At 34.3% G+C, this 22,112-nt stretch overlaps 1 protein-coding gene across 1 annotated transcript in view; it reads left to right on the forward strand.

The window, feature by feature from the left end:
* The first annotated feature begins 503 nt into the window (after positions 1 to 503).
* LOC114046232 (cell division cycle protein 16 homolog) overlaps positions 504 to 22,112 on the forward strand; it is a 52,062-nt gene continuing 30,453 nt past the window's right edge. Inside the window, exons 1-7 of the mRNA XM_027866475.1 lie at positions 504 to 551; positions 898 to 1,038; positions 5,265 to 5,424; positions 6,483 to 6,574; positions 8,368 to 8,501; positions 8,989 to 9,068; positions 21,729 to 21,778. Coding sequence (XP_027722276.1) covers positions 940 to 1,038; positions 5,265 to 5,424; positions 6,483 to 6,574; positions 8,368 to 8,501; positions 8,989 to 9,068; positions 21,729 to 21,778 — 615 coding nt within the window. The 5' untranslated portion in view covers positions 504 to 551; positions 898 to 939. The remainder of the gene's footprint in view (positions 552 to 897; positions 1,039 to 5,264; positions 5,425 to 6,482; positions 6,575 to 8,367; positions 8,502 to 8,988; positions 9,069 to 21,728; positions 21,779 to 22,112) is intronic.

Below are 22,112 nucleotides of genomic sequence, written 5' to 3' on the forward strand. Positions count from 1 at the left end.
CACAGGATTAGTTTTGGTTTTATTACTCCTATTGTTTATCTTATAGACATTATATTGTTTCTTAGTTCCACTTTAGTCTGCCTCAATTCATAACAGTCTTCCCATATTTCTCTTAATTTCTTACATTCATTGTTTCTTATGGGCAATAGTATTTCATTATATTCATATACCACAAGTTAGCCCAGTCAGTGGGCACCCCCTTTGTTTCCAGCATATATTTCAAATAGTTATACTTTTGTTTAATTTGTTATTCTCTGCCTAGTGAAGATATCCATCTGGCTTTGAAGAAGCTATTAGTCTACTCTTAAAATTTGTTAATTTCTGGCAGTTAATAAATCTTGACACTTTTTGAAGACATCAGAATTACTGAATCATTCCAGCTTTTTTAATAACTGATGACCATGTTAGAAAGCTAGGAAGGAAAAGAAATCTGATTGATCAGCTCAAATCTCCCATCTCTTTCATTATTTTCAAATTATTTTGATGGCTTTGTAAATTTACTTCTTTTCTAGTTATATGAAGCATGTCGATACCTTGCTGCTAGGTGTCATGTAAGTATGTTTTATTAAATTTTTTAAATTAAAAGAGAATCATGTTTTAAGAAAAGTTGAAATAGTGATGCGATTTAGATCAGTATAATATTGCTATATCAGTGTTCATATAATAATTAAAATTGGTTTGTTGAGTACTTTAATTAATATGGTGCTATGTTCCTCCTCCCCCGACCTCCCCATTAATTTTGGAAAGCCATTATGTATATGAAAAGATTGCTCTTTGGAAAATTTAAATATAAGCAATGAAATGGTGTGCCATTTAGTGCCCTTTTAAAATTTAGAACAATATTTAGTGGAGCTTTAGTGATCACTCTTGTTTAACATTTTGTAATTCTCTACATAGTTTGCTGCAAAGGAACACCAGCAAGCTCTTGATATCCTTGATATGGAAGAACCAATTAACAAAAGATTATTTGAAAAATACTTGAAAGATGAAAGTGGGCTAAAAGAACCTTCTAATGACTGGGAGATGTCCCAATCTTCAGTAAGTAGTAGTTTGGTGTGTGTTTGGTTTTTTCCAATGCTTGTTCTTATGATTAGGGTAAACATTAATAAGTTGTAGGAATGTTATGGAAAAGTATCATGTGTGCTACATTGCAAAACTAAATGGCTTCTTTTGTACAGTTGTAAGCAAATAACATAACTGCTGTATTTTCTATCACCTACTTTACTTCTTCTACCTTTCCTTTTCATCCTTCTTTCCTCGAGGGTAGTATAATGCTTTCCTGTCCTAGCAGGCATTAAAGCTATTTCTTTAGACTGCTTAAATCTATTTAGGATTTTTCTCTTTCCCACAATCCCTCCTTCAGCTTCTTGTTGCCTGGGGACCAGTTTGTCCTCACTTCTTTATTTTTGTGAGTTCTTTGGTTACTTTTCTAGGGAACTTTGCCTAATTAACTTATTCTGTTGTATTCAATCACTTTTTTCTTAGGAAATATTTTAATATGCAGTAGGAAAAGTCTGTAAATAAGGTGTTTTCATTGCTCGACAACAATTATTTATAATATGTGTTCCTATATAGCCTCAATACCCTGTAGCAATACATAGTACACAGTTTCTATAATATTAAGGTGGTAACATTTTTTAATGAAAGTATTTAATCTCCTTGCCTATGGCTTACATTTGCTTGCTTAATAGCTAATGGTATTTTAAATAGCACTTTAGGTGAAGTATTATTGACCTTATTTTATGGGTAAAGAAACTAAGTTTCAGACAGATTGACTTACCTGTAGTCACACAGAGTCAAATTTGAACCCAGGTTTCTTGGTTTCAGGTCTTTTCATCCAACTGTACACCTTTGGATCTATAGTCTACATCAGAACTTCTACCCTATTCATATTACAACACATCTGCACCTTTCATCCTATACAGTGTTTATCTATAAATCTTCAATAGATGACCTATCAGCAGACTAGGCTTAGGGGTGGGGAACCTGTGACCTCGAGAGCACATGTGGTCCTCTAGGTCCTTAAGTGCGGCCCTTCAACCAAATCCAAACTGCAGAACAAATCCCCTTTAAGGGATTAATAAAAGGGTCACACTTGAGGACCTAGAGGATTTATTTTGGGTTTTCCATTATTTCATGAACATTAGTTCAGGACTCAGTTCTCTCTCTGTTATCCCTCACTCTTGGAGTTAGGTCTTTCCTAGACATTTATGTCCTTGATGCTGTTACTATTTTTACATTATTTTAAATTATTTTTCAAATGCTAGTTATTGTTGATAATATTCTGTAGCCTACTTATACCCACCAAATGTATTTCTGTTATTCTTTAAATTACCTGCATTTAAAATTTTTCTGAAATCCTAGTGTTTTGCCCAATCCTCTAACCTTCAGCTTATGGTCTCAGTAGCATAAGATATTGGTGATAAAAAGATAGACTTTTGTGGTAATTGAAAGCATTATAGTTTCCCAAATTCAGTCCAGCAAGATCTCCTATTAGTCAATTCTGAATCCATTTCACTGTCCCATATAAATTTCTGTCCAAGATATAAGAACTGATAGACAGTGGGTTTTCTGTCCAGCGTCATAATTTGGTCAGTGGGTCATTTTCATCCACTTTTTTTTCTACTATGGATGGCTAAAAGAATCTTGTGGGTGTAGCTTTCATTTAATAAGTACTGTAATGTTCCAGAATGCAATATAATCAGGACTATGGCATTCCCAAATAAAAACATCTGGAGAAAACCTCTGATCTTAGGGATTCCATCTTCTATTCTTATTTTGCATAGAACATCTGTCACATAGTCAAGGCCTTTTAGTATGCTTCCCTATGTGAAGCCCTATTTGACATTCACCTGATTTATCCAAAGTTATCTCTATTGTCTTATCTGTCAGAGAATATTTTATGATGGTAGCATGTATGTAGGAAATAGCTTGTTTAAAGAGAGTCTTTAAATCTATGTTTTGCTCTACCAAGTCAAATTTTTTTTTTTGTTAATCCACAATTGATACAGCCTGGGGTTTTATATTGCCTTCCCCTAACCTCTTAGTCCATTGCAGGACATTGAACATGTCATATGGTCTGATATAAAATGTCTGCTCCCTTCAGTTATTTTTAGAAATACAATATGTGACATTTCAGTTCAAACATTTAATAAATGCAAGTGTGCCAGTCATTCGAGCGCTGGAGATAGAAAGCTAATAACAAAAAATTCCCTCTTCTTAAGGAGCTAATGTGTACACAGGGAAGTAAATACAAAAATGAAAAATTGGAAGAGTGTTTAAGAACAGGAGGAAAGGCAGCATTAACAACTGAAAGTATCAGGAAAGGCCATTGAAGGGAGCTAGAAGTTCCAAGAAGAGAAAGAAAGGACGGAGAGTGTTCCAGGCTTGGAGGACAATCTGTGCAAAGGCATAAAGATCTCAGATGGAATGCCATATAGGGGGACCAAGTAGGCCAATGTGAGTATGTGAAATGTGGAATAATTATGTAATCAGTCTAGAAAAATAGATTGGAACCCGATTGTAATGGACTTTAAATGCCAAAGAGAAGAGTGCATTTTTTAATGCTAAAGTAGGAGTTTACAATAACCCTTTTTATGCCATGGACCCCTTGGGCAATTTGAAGCCTGTAAACCACTTCTCAAAATAATCTTTTCTTTAAAAATTCATAAATGAAGGAAATGTTAAATTCTAGTTAGAGATTAGTGAAAATTAAGATGTAAATTTTTTCCTAGCCAAGGTCACAGACACCCTGAAATCTAACAGCAGATCCTTTGGGAAACTATGAACCCCAGGTTAAGAACCTTTGGACTAAATGCAGTAAGGAGCCTCTGAAGGTCCTTCAGTGGGAAAGTAACATGACAGACCTGTGCTTTAGAAATATCAAATTGGCAGCTTAGCTGTATGAAGAATAGATTAGAAAAGGGAAAGACTGGATACAGAGTGAAAAATTAGACTATTTCAGTAGTCCAAGCAAGAGGTGACGAAGTCTTGAATTAGGGTGGGTGTGGTGTGAATGAAAAGAAGGGAATAGATGTGGGAGAAGTTGTGGAGGTAAAATCATTGAGGCTTGCTCATTTGGGCCAGTATCAAAGATTTTATAAAGATGAGAAAGTAGACACATTTTAGTGCTTGTCCTTGAAAGCTAGAACCCTGACCTAATACTTACCTTCTTTAAATAGAGTCAAGTTTCTTTTTCCATATCCCTTCTATTCCTTATTAACAAATTGTGAAATGATACATTACTAGATTTTTGTTGTGTGTAAATTACAGTGGGGAGTTAATAAAATATTTTTGAATGCTGCATTACTCTTTTAGGTGTCTAAGGGTTGCTTCTTGCATGGAAGGAATAGTTTATTAAATAAAATCATAGAATATTATAGCTAAAAGAACCTTACTGATCATTAATCAGTTTTTTATTTTATATATGAGGAAATTGAAGCCCAGAGAGGTTATTACCCTATTGGGTTACCTTTTTTGCTTTTGGTAATACTACTGTTCTTGATTTTTTTTTTTCCGTTCTTTAAGATTTTTCTTTTCTTTGATAGATTTTTAAAAAATCAACCCATAACATAAATGCCTTTACTTTATGCCACCTTTAGTTAAAATTTCTTTTATATATTTGGTCTAACAGTTCTAACAGCTCTTTCCTTCATCTTCTTAAGTGCCATTCGATTTCCTTATTGCATATTCACTGCTTAATTGGGTGGAATCCATTTGTGGTAGGTCCTACTGTTGCCTGTCAGAATGAAATAACATCCTGTTGTCTGTCAGAATGAAATAATGTCCCTAATAGTTTTTTAAATGCGCATTTAATGGACTTTGAATAAATCAGGTCACTTTGCCTTTGTCACTATCTCAACAGCATTAACAGAAGAAACTGATACATTGTCCCTGAGTTATATCATTCGTTATTTGCAAAGAATTGTATTTATTTGTTTTGCAGGAACAAAATAACATTTAAACATATTCTATGTTTGGAAAGAGCATTGAGTATAAATAGGGATTCTCAAAGTTGATAGATAAACATAAATAACAGCATATATAACACATGTATAACTGTTAGCATTAATAGGTATCTGTAAAAGTTGGGAGTGTTTGTTGGAGTAATCAGAACATATCAAGGTTCATCTAAAGAAGCATCTTAACTTTTGTTTTCATACTTCTGTTGCTCTGTAGCCAATCTATTAGAAAAAAATCCCATTAGCTATAAAATATTTTTCAGTCATTCACTCAGACTCTAATACGTTATATTTTTCCACCAGATTAAGAGTTCTATTTGCCTTTTACGAGGAAAGATCTATGATGCTCTAGATAATCGAACCTTAGCAACTTATAGCTACAAAGAAGCCTTGAAGCTTGATGTCTACTGCTTTGAAGCATTTGATCTTTTAACATCACACCACATGCTGACAGCACAAGAAGGTTTGGAAACTGAGGCATTTTTTTACATCTTTTACATCTGTGGAAAATTAAACCTACAGAATTTGTATTCAGTCCATTTAGCTGAATTTAAAAAATATTTTTTATTAAATATACAAAATCAAGGAAAGACTTGATAAGATTGAACAACTTAACTGTTAGGGTATAGATAGATGGCATGATGTAGTGAAAGAGCCCCAGACTAGGAGTGAGAGCTGGATTCAGGTCTTAGTCACATCATTTACTGTTTGACCTTAGAGACAAGTCAGCTCTATTGAGAGTCAGTTTCCTTATTTGTGAAATAGGGATAAAACTTAATGTACCTACCTCAAGTGATTATTAGAAGATTTTGTTCAACTTGTGGAAATTTCTTTAACTCCCCATCTCAAAACTTCTTATTATCATTACCTATTCTGTCCTTCCCTCCTACCTCAGAAGAAGTATCCCCACTCCTTGCTAAGGTAAATCGGCTTACATTTTTGTCTTCCTTCCTACCCCCTCCCCTATCCTTATCTCCTTGAGAATTAAATGCGGTAGAAAATGTAAAATCTTCTAACCACCAAGTACTAATACAAATGTAGATGGCCCTTCTCCAGATGGCATCAATATAGGGGGCCAGTTATCATTGTACCTAGGCCTTTACCATAAGATTTTGATGTGAGTTGGAAGAATTCATAAATGTAGAGCTAGAAAGGACATCATCTAGTCCAGCCTCCTAATTTTACAGGTGAGGAAACAATTCTTTTTTGAGAGAGCTGGAACTCAGTATAAAAGAAAATGGTAGTATTTAATTTCCTCACTTTTGTTTTAATTAGAGAAAGGAAACTGAAGGACCTTAGCATTACTCTGGGAGCTGAGAAATTTGGTCCTTGCACTTTTCTGTAAGGTGAGGATGGTCCAGTATATATTGGTCCCCATTTCTGTTTTTTTTTCTAGTGTATATTGAGTCCTTTTTTGAGTGACTCTTTACGTAGGGAAAACATTGGAAAGAACATTTTCCTATTGATAGATTTTTTTGTCATCAATATTACAATTTTCACAATTTAAAAAATTTTTCATAGAAAAAGAGCTACTTGAATCCCTACCTCTTGGCAAGCAATGCACAGAAGAACAAGAATTGCTACGTTTTCTTTTTGAGAATAAGTTAAAGAAGGTAAGTAAAAATTCCATGACCACAATGCTCATAGTTAGTTCTTGAGCCCTTCATTCTGCTTCCCCCTTGTCCAGGAGAATTGGACCTCTTCTTTTTTATCTATTGAAGAGTCTGATCATGGAGTTAACAGTCCTTTGTCTCCAAGTAGGCTTTCCACCCATGGTTAAATTTTAGAAATGAAAATAGTAAGGAAGCTTGTCTTAGTACTTGGGAAATCATATTTTAATCCATTTATCAAAAACCAAATAATTCAGAACTATATAAGGTATTCTATTTGCCTAAAAATATGGATATTTTTAAACTAAAGTCAATTTTAGTGCTTGTCCTTGAAGGCTAGAACCCTGACCTAATATTTATCTTCTTTAAATAGAGTCAAGTTTCTTTTTCCATATCCCTTCTATTCCTTATTAACAAATTGTGAAATGATACATTACTAGATTTTTGTTGTGTATAAATTACAGTGGGGAGGTAATAAAGTATTTTTGAATGCTGCATTACTCTTTTAGGTGTCTAAGGGTTGCTTCTTGCATGGAAGGAATAGTTTATTAAATAAAATCATAGAATATTACAGCTAAAAAGAACCTTACTGATCATTAATCAGTTTTTTATTTTATATATGAGGAAATTGAAGCCCAGAGAGGCTATTACTTCCTCAAAGTCACATGATACATTCTTAATGCTAGAAAAAAGTGAATGCAGCTTCCAAAAGTTCTGTACTCCCAAGGAATATATTACTGAGTGTTCACCATGTCTTTTAGTTAGTGATATTATGTGAAAGTTATAAATTTCCAGTTATTCAATCATAGAAAACCATACTGGCCCAAATGAGCAAGCCATACCTTTATTTTTGAGAGAAATTTTGTTGAGTCCTTGAGTTTTCTTGTCCTGGAAAATACAGTCTGCATATGGTGAGGGAAAATTGCAATACTGTGATTGTTACATTTATCCTGTCATTAAACTTTAAGCAAATGAGAAATAATAGGCCCTCTAGTCTTCAGTTTACAACACCCTCTCCTGTCTTTTCTTTTGGTTAGCTGATGAATTTGTGTGGCCATAGCTAGTATTTGTCTGCGTTATTTTATGAATAACACATGCCATGTAGGTATACTTCACAAGGTCTTATTCTTATCAGTAAGAATAATGCTTATTACAGACTGTTTTGAAAATCTGAGTTACAAATGTTGAAAGGCAAGTATAAAACAACTGTAATATGTATCTATAAATGGAAATATGAAGGCCAGAGAGGTTTTGAGGTAACTAGGTGGCCCAGTGAGTAGAGAACTAGGCTTAGAGTCGGCATACTCAAATATGACCTCAGGTTGTATATTCCTGGGTAAGCCATTTAACCTCTATCTTCCTTGGTTTCCTCACCTATAAAACGAGGATAATAGAGCACCCACCTCCCAGAGTTATTGGGAGGCTGAAAATTGGATATTTGTAAAGCTTTCAATGTGGTTCCTGGTATATAGTAAGCAATTAAATAAATATTTGTTCTCTTCACCCACTCCTTTCCCCTTTTGATTAAATTAGAAAAATTACAAAATTAAAAAGAATTTTGCTGGAAATATGGAATCTGTAAATTGGTAGGGACCTCAGAGGCTACTTTGTGCCATGTTTAATTATTTGTTTAAATGTTATTAAATGTTTTTTGCCCAGTGTCTTTCACCCTTTCTGAAATGAAGTATACAAATTACTAGGGGACTCAGATGTCCCTAATTGAATACTTTAAAAACTTGGGCAATTTAATTTTATCATATTCTCAATTAATATAAAAATATTTTTCTGTGTTTCAGTATAATAAACCTAGTGAAACTGTCATTCCTGAATCTGTAGATGGTCTGCAGGACAATCTGGATGTGGTAGTGTCTTTGGCTGAAAGACATTATTATAACTGTGATTTCAAAATGTGCTACAAGCTGACTTCGGTGTAAGTATCTACAGCCATTTCAAGACATTTGTTCTGTTAGTTAAAGCCCTTTCTTTGGCGTCCTCTCATTTGGTCATTGTTTATTGAACTATCACTACACAGCACTCACCTGAGATATGAAAGAATAAGTTACAGATATGAAGATGTTTATTTAAATCTTTAAATAGATTAGGTCAGTTTAAATTGTTGCACATTAAAAGAATCTTTAAATATTATATTTTCTATACTTTAGTTATGTTGATTTAAAATATTAGTACCTCATAATCATATTCATTCATATTTCTCAGTTACCAGGATTTTTTATTAATTGGTCTTCCCATGTTTGCCCTAGCTGAACAAGCCATTTAGTGAAATTAGTTGTTTGGACCCAAACTACAAGTAAATATAGTTACCCTAGTATGACTTGATAATATGTTAATGATAACCTGTTAAAACGAGTGTTTTATTCCACTTCTGGAATAGTAATACATAGTACTTTGACTTTCAGAGTAATGGAAAAAGATCCTTTCCATGCAAATTGTTTACCTGTGCACATAGGGACTCTTGTGGAACTAAATAAAGCAAATGGTAAGAATTTTATTTTTAAGCTAAAATGGTAATTAAGGTTGCATAAAGTATTATAATGTGGTGGGGGGAGGAAGGGAAGAGAGATTTAAATCTATTAGTCTTTTAAAGTCAAAAGATTTCTTTAAGTCCTGAAATTTGGTCATATAAACAAACACCCAGGTAACTGAGTGTTTTGGTAGCAAAAAATATAATAAGGAAAAATGAAGAAAATTATGTTATAAATTAAAAATAGCATAGTTAATTGGAGAAAAAAAATTAATCCATCTGTAGAACAAATATATTTCAGCATGCTAGATGGAATACTTTATTCCCAGTTTTCCTGCTTCCAGTCATAGAGAGGTCATAAAGACTATAAATTTCAAAAATATAATAAAATTTCTTGAGTTATAAGGGACCTCAGGTCATTTTAGTTCAACTAGTATCTGAGCAGGAATGTTCTCTCTAACATCCCAAACATTGAGCCTCTACCTGAAGAATTCCAGTGATAAGGAACTTGCTACTTTTTTTAGTAATACTTTATTTTTTTCCAATTACATATAAAAACACTTTTTAACATTTGTTTTTTACAATTTTGAGTTCCAAATTCTCTCCCTCTTCTCCTCTCCTGTCTTCCTGATATGGCAAGCAGTTGATATAGGTTATACGTGTACAATCATGCAAAATATGTTTCCATATTAGTCATGTTGTAAAAGAAAGCAGAGACAAAAACAAAGTTAAAAATAGTATGCTTTGATCTGCATTCAGCTTCTATTAGTTCTTTCTCTAGAGGTGAATAGCGTTTTTCATCATAAGTCCTTTGGAATTGTCTTGGATCTTTGAATTGCTGAGAATAAGTTATTCACAGTTGATCATCATATAGTATTATTGTTATTGTATACAGTGTTCTGGTTTTGCTCAGTCATGTAAGTTCATTTCAGTCTTTCCAGGTTTTTCAGAAAGTATCCTCTCATAGCACATCTTATAGCTCAGTAGTATTCTATCACAATCATGTACCATAACTTGTTCAGCCATTCCGTAATTGATGTACATCCCCTGAATTTCAAATTCATTGCCACCATTAAAAGAGCTGCTATAAATATTTTGTACATATAGGTACTTTTCCTTTTTTTAATTTCTTTGGAATACAGACCTAGTAGTGGTATTGCTGGATTAAAGGGTATGCACAGTTAATTGCTCTTTGAGGATAATTCCAAATTGCTCTCTGGAATGGTTGTATCAGTTCACAATTCCACTAACAGTGCATTAAGTGTCCTCAGTTTCCCACATCCCATCTCACATTTATCATTTTCCTTTTCTGTAATATTAGCCAATCTGATAGTTTTGAGGTAGTATCTCAAAGTTGGTTTTATTTGTATTTCTCTAATCAGTAGTGATTTAGAGCATTTTTTCAAATGACTATAGATAGCTTTGATATCTTCTTCTGAAAACCACCTATTCATGTTCTTTGACCATTAATCAATGGGGGAATGACTTATATTTTTATAAATTTGACTCAGTTCTCTATATATTTGAGAAATGAGGCCTTTATCAAGAAACTTCCTATAAAATTATTTCCCGTTTTTCTGCTTTCCTTCTAATCTTGGCAGCATTGTTTTTTTTTGTTTTGTTTTTGTGCAAAATCTTTTTAATTTATGGAATTAAAACTACCCATTTAACATTCTGTAATGCTGTCTCTTGTTTTGTCATAAATTCTTCCTTTATCTATAGATCTGACAAGTAAACTATTCCATGCTCCCCTAATTTGTTTATGTTTTCTGCCAAAATGCTTTGTAGTTTTTCCAGCACTCTTTTTGTTAGATAGTGAGTTCTTGTCACAAAACCTGGGGTCTTTGGGTTTTTCAAACACTAGATTACCATGGTCATTACTGACTATGTTTTGTGTACCCAGTCTATTCCACTGATCCACCACTCTGTGTCTTAGCCAGTACCAAATTGTTTTGTTGATTACCACTTTGTAATACAGTTTGAGATCTGGTATGGCTAGGCCATCTTCCTTCACATTTTTTTCATTAATTCTCTTGATATTCTTGACCTTTTGTTCTTCCAGATGAATTTTGTTAATTACTTTTTCTGGCTCCATAAAATAATTTTTTGGTACTGTGGTATGGCATTAAATAAGTAAATTAATTTATGTAGAATTGTCATTTTATGTCATTTTATCAGCCTACCCATGAGCAATTAATATTTTTCCAGTTCAGATCTGACTATCAGTATGAAAATTGTTTTGTAATTGTGTTCATATAGTTCTTGGGTTTGTCTTGGTAGATAGACTCTCAAGTATTTTATATTGTCTACAGTTATTTTAAATAGAATTTTCTCTTTTTATCTCTTGCTGCTGAACTTTGTTGGTAATATATAGAAATGCCGATGATTTATGTGAGTTTATTTTATATCCTGCAACTTTACTAAAGTTGTTAATTATTTCAACTAGTGTTTTAGTTGATTCTCTAGGAGTCTTCAAGTATACCGTCATATCATCTGCAAAGAATGATAGTTTTGTTTCCTCATTGTGAATTGTAATTCCTTCTATTTCTTTTTCTTCTCTTATTGCTACAAGTAGCATTTCTAGTACAGCACTGAATAGTGATGTATGGGCAGTGATGATGGGCATCCTTTCTTGACTCCTTATCTTATGGTGAGGGCTTCTAGCTCATCCCCATTATGGATAATGTTTGGTGATGGTTTTAGATAAACACTGTTTATAATTTTCAAGAAAGCTCCATTTATTCCTATGCTTTCTTTAATAGGAATGAGTACTGTATTTTGTCAAAATACATCTTTTGAGATAATCATATAATTTCTGTTGGTTTTGTTATTGATATATTATTCATCCATAGTTTTCTTTCCCTGTTTTTCCTCTCCCTGGTTTATATATCAGCATCATATTTGTGTCATAGAAGGAATTTGTTAGAATTCTTCTTCTTTGCCTGTTTTTCCAAATAGTTTACATAGTATTGGAATTAATTGTTGTTTGCATGTTTGGTAGAGTTCACTTGTAAATCCGTCTGATCCTGAGGACTTTTTCTTAGGGAGTTCACTGATGGCTTGTTCAATTTCCATTTCTAAGATGGAGTGTTTAAGTATTCTGTTTCCTCTTCTATTAATCTGGGTAATCTATATTTTTGTAAATATTCACCCATTTCACTTAGATTGTCAGATTTATTGGCATACAATTGGGCAAAATAGCTCCAAATAATTAATTGCTTTAGCTTCATCTTAACTGGTGGTGAATTCGTCTTTTTCACTTTTGACACTGGTAATTTAGTTTTCCTCTTTTTTTAAAAAAATCAAATTAACCAATGAATATTTTTTTTTTAAATAAAACCAGCTTTAGTTTTATTTATTAGTTCAGTGGCTTTCTTTCCATTTTATTAATCTCTCCTCTGATTTTTCAGGATTTCCAGTTTGGTGTTTAATTGAGAGTTTTCAATTTGTTCCTTTTCTAGTTTTCTTCAGTTGCATGTCCAATTTGCTTTTCCACTCTTTTTCTGTTTTATTGATGTAAGTGTTTAGAGATATAAACTTTCTCCTGGGTACTGCTTTGGCTGCATCCCATAAATTTTGGTATGTTGTCTCACTGTTGTCATTCTCTTTAATTAAATTATTGATTATTTCTGTGATTTGTTCTTTGACCCACTTATTCTTTAGGATTAGATTATTTAGTTTCCAATTTTGTATCTATTCTTTCCACTGCCCTTTATTGAATGTTATTTTTATTGCATTATGATCTGAAAAGGATACATTTAATATTTGGGCTTTTTCTGCATTTGGTTGTGAGTTTTTTGTGCCTTAATACATGGTCGATTTTTGTATAGGTGCCATGTACCACGATAAAAAGGTATATTCCTTTCTGTTACTATTCAGTTTTCTCCAAAAGTCTATCATACCTAACTATTCCAATGTTCTGTTCATCTTTCTAACTTCTTTCTTATTTATTGTTTGGTTAGAGTTAATCTAGTTCTGAGAGGGGAAAGTAGAGGTCTCTTACTAGTATAGTTTTACTCTTTCCTCCTGTAACTCATTTAACTTTTCCTTTAAGAATCTGGATGCTATCCATTGGTATGTATATGTTTAATATTACTGTTACTTCATTGTCTATGGTGCCTTTGAGCAAGATTCAGTTTACTTGCTTATCTCTTTTAATTAGGTCTGTTTTTGCCTTTGCTTTGTCTGAGATCGTGATTGCTCCCCTTGCTTTTTAACTTCACTTGAAGCATAGCAGTTTCTACTCCAGCCCCTTACATTTGCTCTTTGTATATCTCTATGCATCAGGTGTGTTTCTTGTGAACAATGTATTGTAGGATTCTGGTTTTTAATCCACTCTGCTATCCACTTCCATTTTATGGGTGAGTTCATCCCAATCTCATTCACAGTTACCATTACTGTGTATTTCCCTTTATCTTATTTTTCCCCTTTTTATCCTTCTCCCTTTCTCTCTTTTCACTCTGTCTTTTCTCACTATTGTTTAGCTTCTGACCACCAACTCCCCTAATCTGCATCCTTCTCTTAGCCCCCTCCCCTCCCACTTCCCTGTAGGTTAAAATAGATTTCTATTAAGTGTATATGTTATTCCCTCTTTCACCCAGTTCTGATGAAAGTAAAGTTCAAGCATTGCCTACCAATTCCCCCTCCCCCAATTTTTCCCTCCATTATAAGAGGTTTTTCATGCTGCTTTTATGTGAAATAATTTACTCTATTCTGTCTCTCCCTTCCCTCTTCTCCCAGTCCATCCCTCTTTCTCAGCTCTTAATTTTGTTTGTTTGACTATCATCCCATCAAAGTCAATTCACACTCATGCTTTTGGTCTGTGTATACTCCTCTTAGTTACAAGTATCATCTTCCCATGCAGGAATGTAAACAGTTTAACTTTATTGAGTACCTTGTGATTTCTTTTTCCTGTTTACCTTTTTGTGCTTCTCTTGAGTCTTATATCTGAAAATCAAATGTACTATTCAGCTTTGGCGTTTTCATAAGGAATGCTTAAAAAGTCTTCTATTTCATTAAATAGCCATTTCTCTCTCTCCCCCCCCCCACCCCTGAAGGATTATACTCAGTTTTACTGGGTAGGTGATTCTTGGTTGTAATCCTATCTCATTTACTCCCTGGAATATCATATTCCAAAACCTCCGAGCCTTTAATGTAGAAGCTACTAAATCTGTGTTATCCTGACTGGCTTCACAGTGTTTGAATTCTTTCTTTCTGGCTGCTTGCAATATTTTCTCCTTGACCTGGGAGCTCTGGAATTTGGCTATCATATTCCTGGGAGTTTTCATTTTGGAATTTCTTTTAGGAGGTAATCAGTGGATTCTTTCAATTTCTATTTTACCCTCTGGTTCTAGAATAGTAGGGCAGATTTCCTTAATAATTTCTTGCAATATTATGCCTAAGCTGTTTTTTTGATCATGGTTTTCAGATAGTCCAGTAATTTTAAAATTATCTCATTGATCTGTTTTCCAGATCAGTTGTTTTTAGATTGAGATATCTCACATTTTCTTCTATTTTTTCATTCTTTTTGACTTTGTTTTACTGTTTCTTGATGTCTCATGGAGTCATTAATTTCCACTTGCCCAATTTTTTTTTTTTTTGGTGAGGTGATTGGGGTTAAGTGACTTGCCCAGGTTCATGTAGCTAGTAAGTGTCAAGTGTCTGGTCTGTCTGAGACTGGATTTGAATTCAGGTCCTTCTGACTCCAGGGCCAGTGCTCTATTCACTGTGCTACCTAGGTGCCCCTCCCCCCATTCTAATTTTTAAGGAATTATTTTCTTCAGTGAGCTCTGTGCCTTCTTTTCCATTTGGCCAATTTCGCTTTTTAAGGAGTTATTTTCTTTAGTGAATTTCGTACAGCTTTTTCCATTTTTTTGTGTTTCCTTTTCCAAGCTGTTGACTCTTTTTTCATTATTCTTCTGCATCTCTTATTTAGTTTTTAAAATCTGTTTTGAACTCTTACAGGAATTCTGTTTGGACTTATATACAATTCACATTTTTGTTTGAAACTTTGCTTGTAACTGTTTTGACATTGGTGTCATCTTCTGACTTTGTATGTTGATTTTCTCTGTCTCCATAGTAACTTTATGTGATCAGGTTATTTTTTTGTTGTTCACTCATTTTTCCAGCCTTGGGCAGTGCTCTTGGGGTAGTGGGGCTCAGTCTAAAACTTCAGGTTTTTCATGCTGCTATTTTCAGAACTACTTCTGGGAATTGGTAAGTTTTCAGTTCCGTCAAGGTGGTATGATGTAAGAAGAGATGTGTTCGGTGCTCTCTTGACCTGTGCTGTAGTCTGTGACAACCACAAATACTCCTTCCCACCCTGGACCTATGAGAAGGGTTTCCACTTCCCTTTGACTTCAAGCTTTGGTGTGCTAGTGCTCCTCCTTGCCCTGGTACTGTGACCCAGATCCCTGTATGGGCAATGCAGCAGTACTGCACCCAGCACCAGCAAAGTATGTGTCCCCTATAGTATCCTTTTTTAAATTTGATTTATAGCTCAAATTGATCATTCTAGTATCTCAAAATCTTTTTCAATCATGATTCTGTCATGAAAGCTCAAGATGTTGAACTTTTTTCCCTTGTAGCTTTGCAAACTTGAAATTTACTTTATAAAGCTTTATTCAAGTTACAGATAAAAATATTGAACAGAACAGATCAAGGACTCAGATTGACATTGACCTATAAATTATTACCCTTTAGATCCTGTAATCCAAACAATTATGAGACCACCAAACTGTCTCATCTCTAGCCCATATCTCTCCATCATGTCCAAAAGGAGATTGTGTAATACTTTCTTAAATGACTTCTAAAAATCTAGTTTATAACATTCCCCTGACAAACCCTGTAAGTGATTGATATTAGACCCAAATTGGGAGTACAAAAATGTTGGTGTAGAGGGCAGGTAGGTGGCGCAGTGGATAGAGCACCGGCCCTGGATTCAGGAGGACCTGAGTTCAAATCCGGCTTCAGACACATAACACTTACTAGCTGTGTGACCCTAGGCAAGTCACTCAACCCTATTGCCTAGACCAAAAACAAAAAGTGTTGGTGTTGCTTTTATTCTTCCTGAGAATGGCTTAAAGTAAAAGGTAACATTGTCTGTATTTCATTGGAAATCATTAAGAGGGAAATAATTGACTAATGATTTCCATGTTCATGCTTGAGAATTGATTGAAGTATAAGTTGACTATGGCTGTGGTGTATCATTGGAAATAATGAATTATTTGTAACTATTTGGTTAAAATTGTCCATTTTTATAGTCAGGGAAATTTGTGTTATGCCCTAATAGTTTACAAAAGGCTATTAGCCAGAGATAATCCACAGATGATTCTTGATTTTACACTGGTGTACTAAGCAGTATTTTTAAATAGGTTACCTAGGTGGCATTGTACATAGACTTGGAGTGAGAAAGGCTTAAGTTTGAATCATACCTCAGATACTTAATAGCTGCATGACCCTAAGCAAGCCGCTTAGCAACTCAGAGTCTCAATTTCATCATCTGTAAGATAGGGCTAATAATAAGGCCCTAAACCCTATGGTGCCTAAGCAAACAGGCAGCCACCAGCCAGTGCCAGCCCTGCCACACCTCAGCGTAGCCCTGCACCAACAGGCAGCTCCAGAGGCCAGACCGCCACATGCTTCAAAGTAGCTACAAGGAAACACAGAAATACTCCACTGGTCCTCAGCACATGCCAGACACCACCATACCCAGCTTAGCACCAGCTCAGCTGCCAGACCCCTATGGCCTCCAGCAGTGCCAGCAATCCCCCACCCCACCCTTTCATCACAGCACCAGGTAAACAACCAGGGCCTGCAGCCAGCTAGCACAAGATGCCTGAGATAGTGCCCCTTCCACCCTGGGTGCAGAGCTCAAATTTAAAAGAAAGGAAGAAGGCTCCTCAAAAAAGAAGAGCAAAACACAACCAAAAAATAATCTGACCATAGAAAGTTATTATGGTGACAAGGAAGACCAAGACACAAACTCAGAAGAACTAATTGAGGAAAACAACCCCTTAAAAGTTAGAATTAGGTAAGTGGAAGCTAATAACTCTGAGACATCAAGAATCAATCAGACAAATTCAAAAGAATGAAAAAATGGAAGAAAATGTAAAATACCTCATGGGAAAAACAACTGACTGGAAGATAGATCCAGGAGAGACAATCTCAGAATCATTGGACTACCTGAAAGCCATAATCAAAAAGAGGATCTGGACAGCATCTTTCAAGAAATTATCATGGAAATTACCATGATATCCTGGAACCAGAGGGCAGAATAGGATTGGAAGGATCCACTACCTCAGGAAAGAGATCCCAGAAGAAAAACTCTAAGCAACATTATAGCCAAATTTCAGAACTATCAGATCAAGTCAAAAATGCTAGAACTAGCCAAAAAGAAACAAATATATCGGAGGGTCACAGTCAGGATCACACAAGACTTGGGAGCTGCAACATTAAAGGATCAGAGGTCATGGAATATGCTATTCTAGAGGGCAGAGGAGCTAGGACTACAACCAAGAATCACTTACCCGGCAAAATTAAGCATAATACATCAAGGAAAAAAAATGATCATTCAGCAAAATAGAAGGATTTCAAACCTTTACAAGGAGAAAACTAGAGCTAAACCAAACATTTGACCTCCAATATCAAGACCCAAGAGAAGCATAAATAGGTAAAAAGGGAAAAGAAAACATAAGGTATTCAATAGAGCTAAACTGTTTACATCCCTATACAGGAAGGTGATACTTGTAACTCTTAAAAATTGTATCACTAACAGTACAGATAGAAGGAATATACGTAGAGGGTATGGGTGAATTTGAGGGAATGACAAAAAAAATTAAGAGATGAGAAACAGTTGCAGAAGAAAGGGAGCAGTAGAATGGGGTAAATTGTTTCACATGAAGAGGTGAGAAAGACCTATTATAGTGGTATTACAGTGGAGGGGAAGGAGAGGTGGGCTATGAGCATTGTTTGAAACTTACTCTCATCAGTATTGGCTCAAAGAAGGAATCATATACACAATCAGTTGAATATAGAAATCTCTCTTACCCGACAGGAAGTAGAAGTGGAGGAGATTGAGTAAAGGGGGGGAGGGGGTGGGGAGACTGACAGAAGAGAGGGCAGACTTGGGGAGGTGGTCGACAGAAGCAAAACAATGTTGAGGAGGGAAAGGATGAAAGGGGAGAGAGGACAAACAGGAGGAAAAATAGGTTGGAGGGAAATACACAGTAATCATAACTGTGAATGTGAATGGGATGAGCTCTCCTATAAAACAGAAGCGGATAGCAGAGTGGATCAAAAACCAGAATTCTGCAATGTATTGTTTACAAGAAACACACTTTATGCATAGAGACACATACAGAGTAAAGGTAAGGGGCTGGAGCAGAATCTGTTATGCTTTAGCTGAAATAAAAAAAAAAAGCAGGGGTAGCAATCCTGATTTTAGACATAGTAAAAGCCAAAATAGACCTAATTGAAAGAGATAAGGAAGAAAACTACACATCTTGCTAAAAGGCACCGTAAACAGTGAAGCAATCAAATTAGAAGAGCAGGAAATAGTTTACCTGTCAGATCTATGGTGAGGGGAAGAATTCATGATCAAACAAGAGATGGAGAGCATTACAAAATGTAGAATAGATAATTTTGATTATATTAAATTGAAAAGCTTTTTTACGAACAAAACCAATGCAACAAAACCCAGCAGAAAGCTTTATAGAAAGTCTTTATAGCAAGTGAGTCTGATAAAGGCCTCACTTCTCAAATATATAGAAAATAGAATCAAATTTATAAGAATAGAAATTATTCCCCAATTGATAAATGGTCAAAGGGTATTAATAGGCAGTTTTTCAATGAAGAAATCAGATATCTATAAGCATATGAAGAATTGCTCTGAGTCACTTTTGATTAGAGAAATGCAAATTAAAACAACTCTGAAATGCCACCTCACTCTAATCAGATTGGCTAATATGACAAAAAAGGAAAATGATAAATGTTGGAGAGGATGTCGGAAAATTGGGACATTAATCCATTGCTGATGGAGTTGTAAACTGATCCAACCATTCTGGAGAACAATTTGTAACTATGCCCAAAGGGCTGTAAAAATGTGCATACTCTTTGGTCTAGCAATACCACTACTAGGTCTGTATCCCAAAGAGATTATTAAAAAAGGGAAAAGGACCCACATGTACAAAAATATTTGTAGCAGCTCTTTTTGTGGTGTCAAAGAATTGGAAATTGAAGGGATGCCCATCAGTTGGGGAATGGCTGAACAAACTGTGGTATATGAATGTAGTGGAATACTATTATGCAATAAGACATAATAAACAGGCAGCTTTCAGAAAAACTGGAAAGACTTGTACAAACTGATGCAAAATGAAATGAGCAGAATCAGGAAAACATTATATACAGTATCAGCAACATTGTAGGATGATCAACTATGAATGATTCAGCTCTTCTCAGCAGCACAATAATGCAAGACAAGTGCAAAGGACACAAGAAGGAAAATGCTATCCATATCCAAATAAAGAACTGGTGGACTCTGAATGCAAACAGAAGCATATTTCTTTCACTTACTTTGTTCTTTCTTGTTTTTTTTTTCTTTTGATCTGTTTTTTCTTCTGCAACTGTGACAAATACGGAAATAGATTTTATGTGATAGCACATGTATACACTATGTCAAACTGCCTACCATTTTCAAAACGGGAGGGGAAGGAGGGAGGGAGAAAAATTTGAAACTCAAAATCTTGTAAAAAATAAATGTTAAAAATTTTCTAGATATATAATTGGGGAAAAAGTAGAATACTATTTAAAGAAAAAAATAATACCTACCTTAAAGGGTTATGTGAAGAGCACATGAAATAACAAATTTAAATTGCTTTGCAAACTTTAAAAAGTTATATCAGCGATCATTATATATTCCATGTAATCTAAATGTCTTACTCCTATACAAAAAGAGTGTATAGATGAAATTGTGGGACAAAATAGTTCACTGTGAAATAATCTTTGATTTTATATCATCAAGCTTGATGGCGCATATTTAAGTATGATCCATAATCAATCAGCATTTATTAAATGCCTTCTATATACCAACCATTGCGATAGGCCCTGAGGATTCTAACATGAATAAAACAATCTCTACTCTCAAGGCTTCTAATTTATTAGAAATTAATGCCTTTTATTTTATCTTTTTGTTTGTTGTTTTATCCAGAAAGGTAACCTTGCTTAGTAACTTACTGACATTTAAGTTAATTTCAGCATAAAGTGTCAAAGCATATTTTGAGTCCTTTGATCCAAGTACCCATTAGGATTCTTTGTTCAGTCTCACTTTTTCTCATTGATGATAATTAGTTCTTTTGGGTCTACAATTTTTTGCTTTGTATTTTTGTGAAGAAATTTTCACATTACTTGTATAAACTTTTCCACTTTAATTTAAATTATTGTGGTCTGTTATATTAACGTATCATAGTTTGCTCAACTCTGTCCCCTGTTAATGAACATTTTGATTGCTTCTGTTTTTGTATAATTGCTATGAACACTTCTGAACAAAAAATCGTTCGTTTTCTTAACACTGTCGGGGTGTATTTCCAGCAGTAGAATATGAGGTGAAAGAGTATGATTATTTTTATAACTTTTACTTAATATTACCATTTTATTCTCCAGAAATATTCTATGAGACTTTTATGAAGTGATTATTAACAGATTATTTCCTCTTTTTGGAAATTGTTCATATCCTTTGACCATTTACACATTGTGGACTAGAAAGTAAAACCATTATGAATCATTATTTTATAACAGTTTCTTTATGTATTTTGGACCATAAGTTTTTAATCTGTAATATTTGCAATTAATATTTTTTCCCCAATTGGTCCTTTTTAGAAATGAGTGCCTTTTAATTGAGGAACTTTGTAATAACCCATTAAACATAGTAAATTAGCTTGAATATGTGTCCATTTCTATTTTCTTTAGGCAGTGATTGTTGTATGCTTTTTACAAGCTGTTTACCTTGAAGGAGTTTTTGCATTTCATTGGTAAATGTAAAGCATACCTAGAAGTGAAGATTAAGACTTTCTATTTTACTAATGTAGAGTTTTGTTTCCCATAAAAACAATGTATCCTATTTGTACAAATATAGGCCATGCTTCTCTTCCTAACTTCCTTTTAAAGAACCTGAGTTCTTTGATTGGATTTTGTTTTTCCTATCTCTTTACTGCTGTGGCAAGAGCTAGGAATTGAATTTGGAATTTTCGTGCTAAACTTTTCTTGGTACAGTGCCTGGAACATAGTAGCTGTTTAACAAATGCTTTGTGGATTGATTATTCCTCTGCCCATATGCTGGTCTTTTGATTCATCTGTGGTACCTGCCTACTACAGCTATCAGGTCTTGGGGCCTCTCCTCTCCACCTAGGGGGAAGCAATTCCAGCCTACAAGTAAATCTGCTTTCCTCCCTTCAAATCATCCAACTTAATCTTTTTAATAAGGTAACTAATTATTTGTAATTATTTATCATTCTAAACCTATGTAATTTTTTTTTCCTTTTAATGAGGTCTTATTTTAGGGAATGGCCTATATTTGTACCAATATGGTATTTTAATATGAAGTATGTTTAGTAATAAGGAGGAAAGTACTTAAATATATTTTAATATTTGACATGAATAATTTTCTTTTTTTCTATACAGAGCTATTCTATCTCTCTCATAAATTGGTGGATTTATACCCTAGTAATCCTGTAAGTATATGTATGTGTCTACAGTTTTTACAATTGAACTATGTTCAAATTTTACAACTTATGGTTAGAAAAACTTAAATTTATAATTGAGCAAATTGTAATTCTTTCTTTCGGAATAAAGTTTTGAGCCAGATTGTCTCGTTTCCTAACTACTCATTGGTTTTAAGTTAATCCTTTAGTACTGCATTAACTGCTTCACAAAAAGTGAAGCAGTCCATAAAAATACAACTTGGCATGCTAAAACAACAATTTACCAATTAGAAGCCTCAAAGGGTTGGAGATAAGATTTGAGGGCCGGGGGAATAAAAAGGAATTTTAGGACAGAGCACTTCAA

This window comes from Vombatus ursinus, unplaced genomic scaffold (assembly GCF_900497805.2).
Source record: "Vombatus ursinus unplaced genomic scaffold, bare-nosed wombat genome assembly UNPS02014781.1, whole genome shotgun sequence".
NCBI classification, from domain to species: domain Eukaryota; kingdom Metazoa; phylum Chordata; class Mammalia; order Diprotodontia; family Vombatidae; genus Vombatus; species Vombatus ursinus.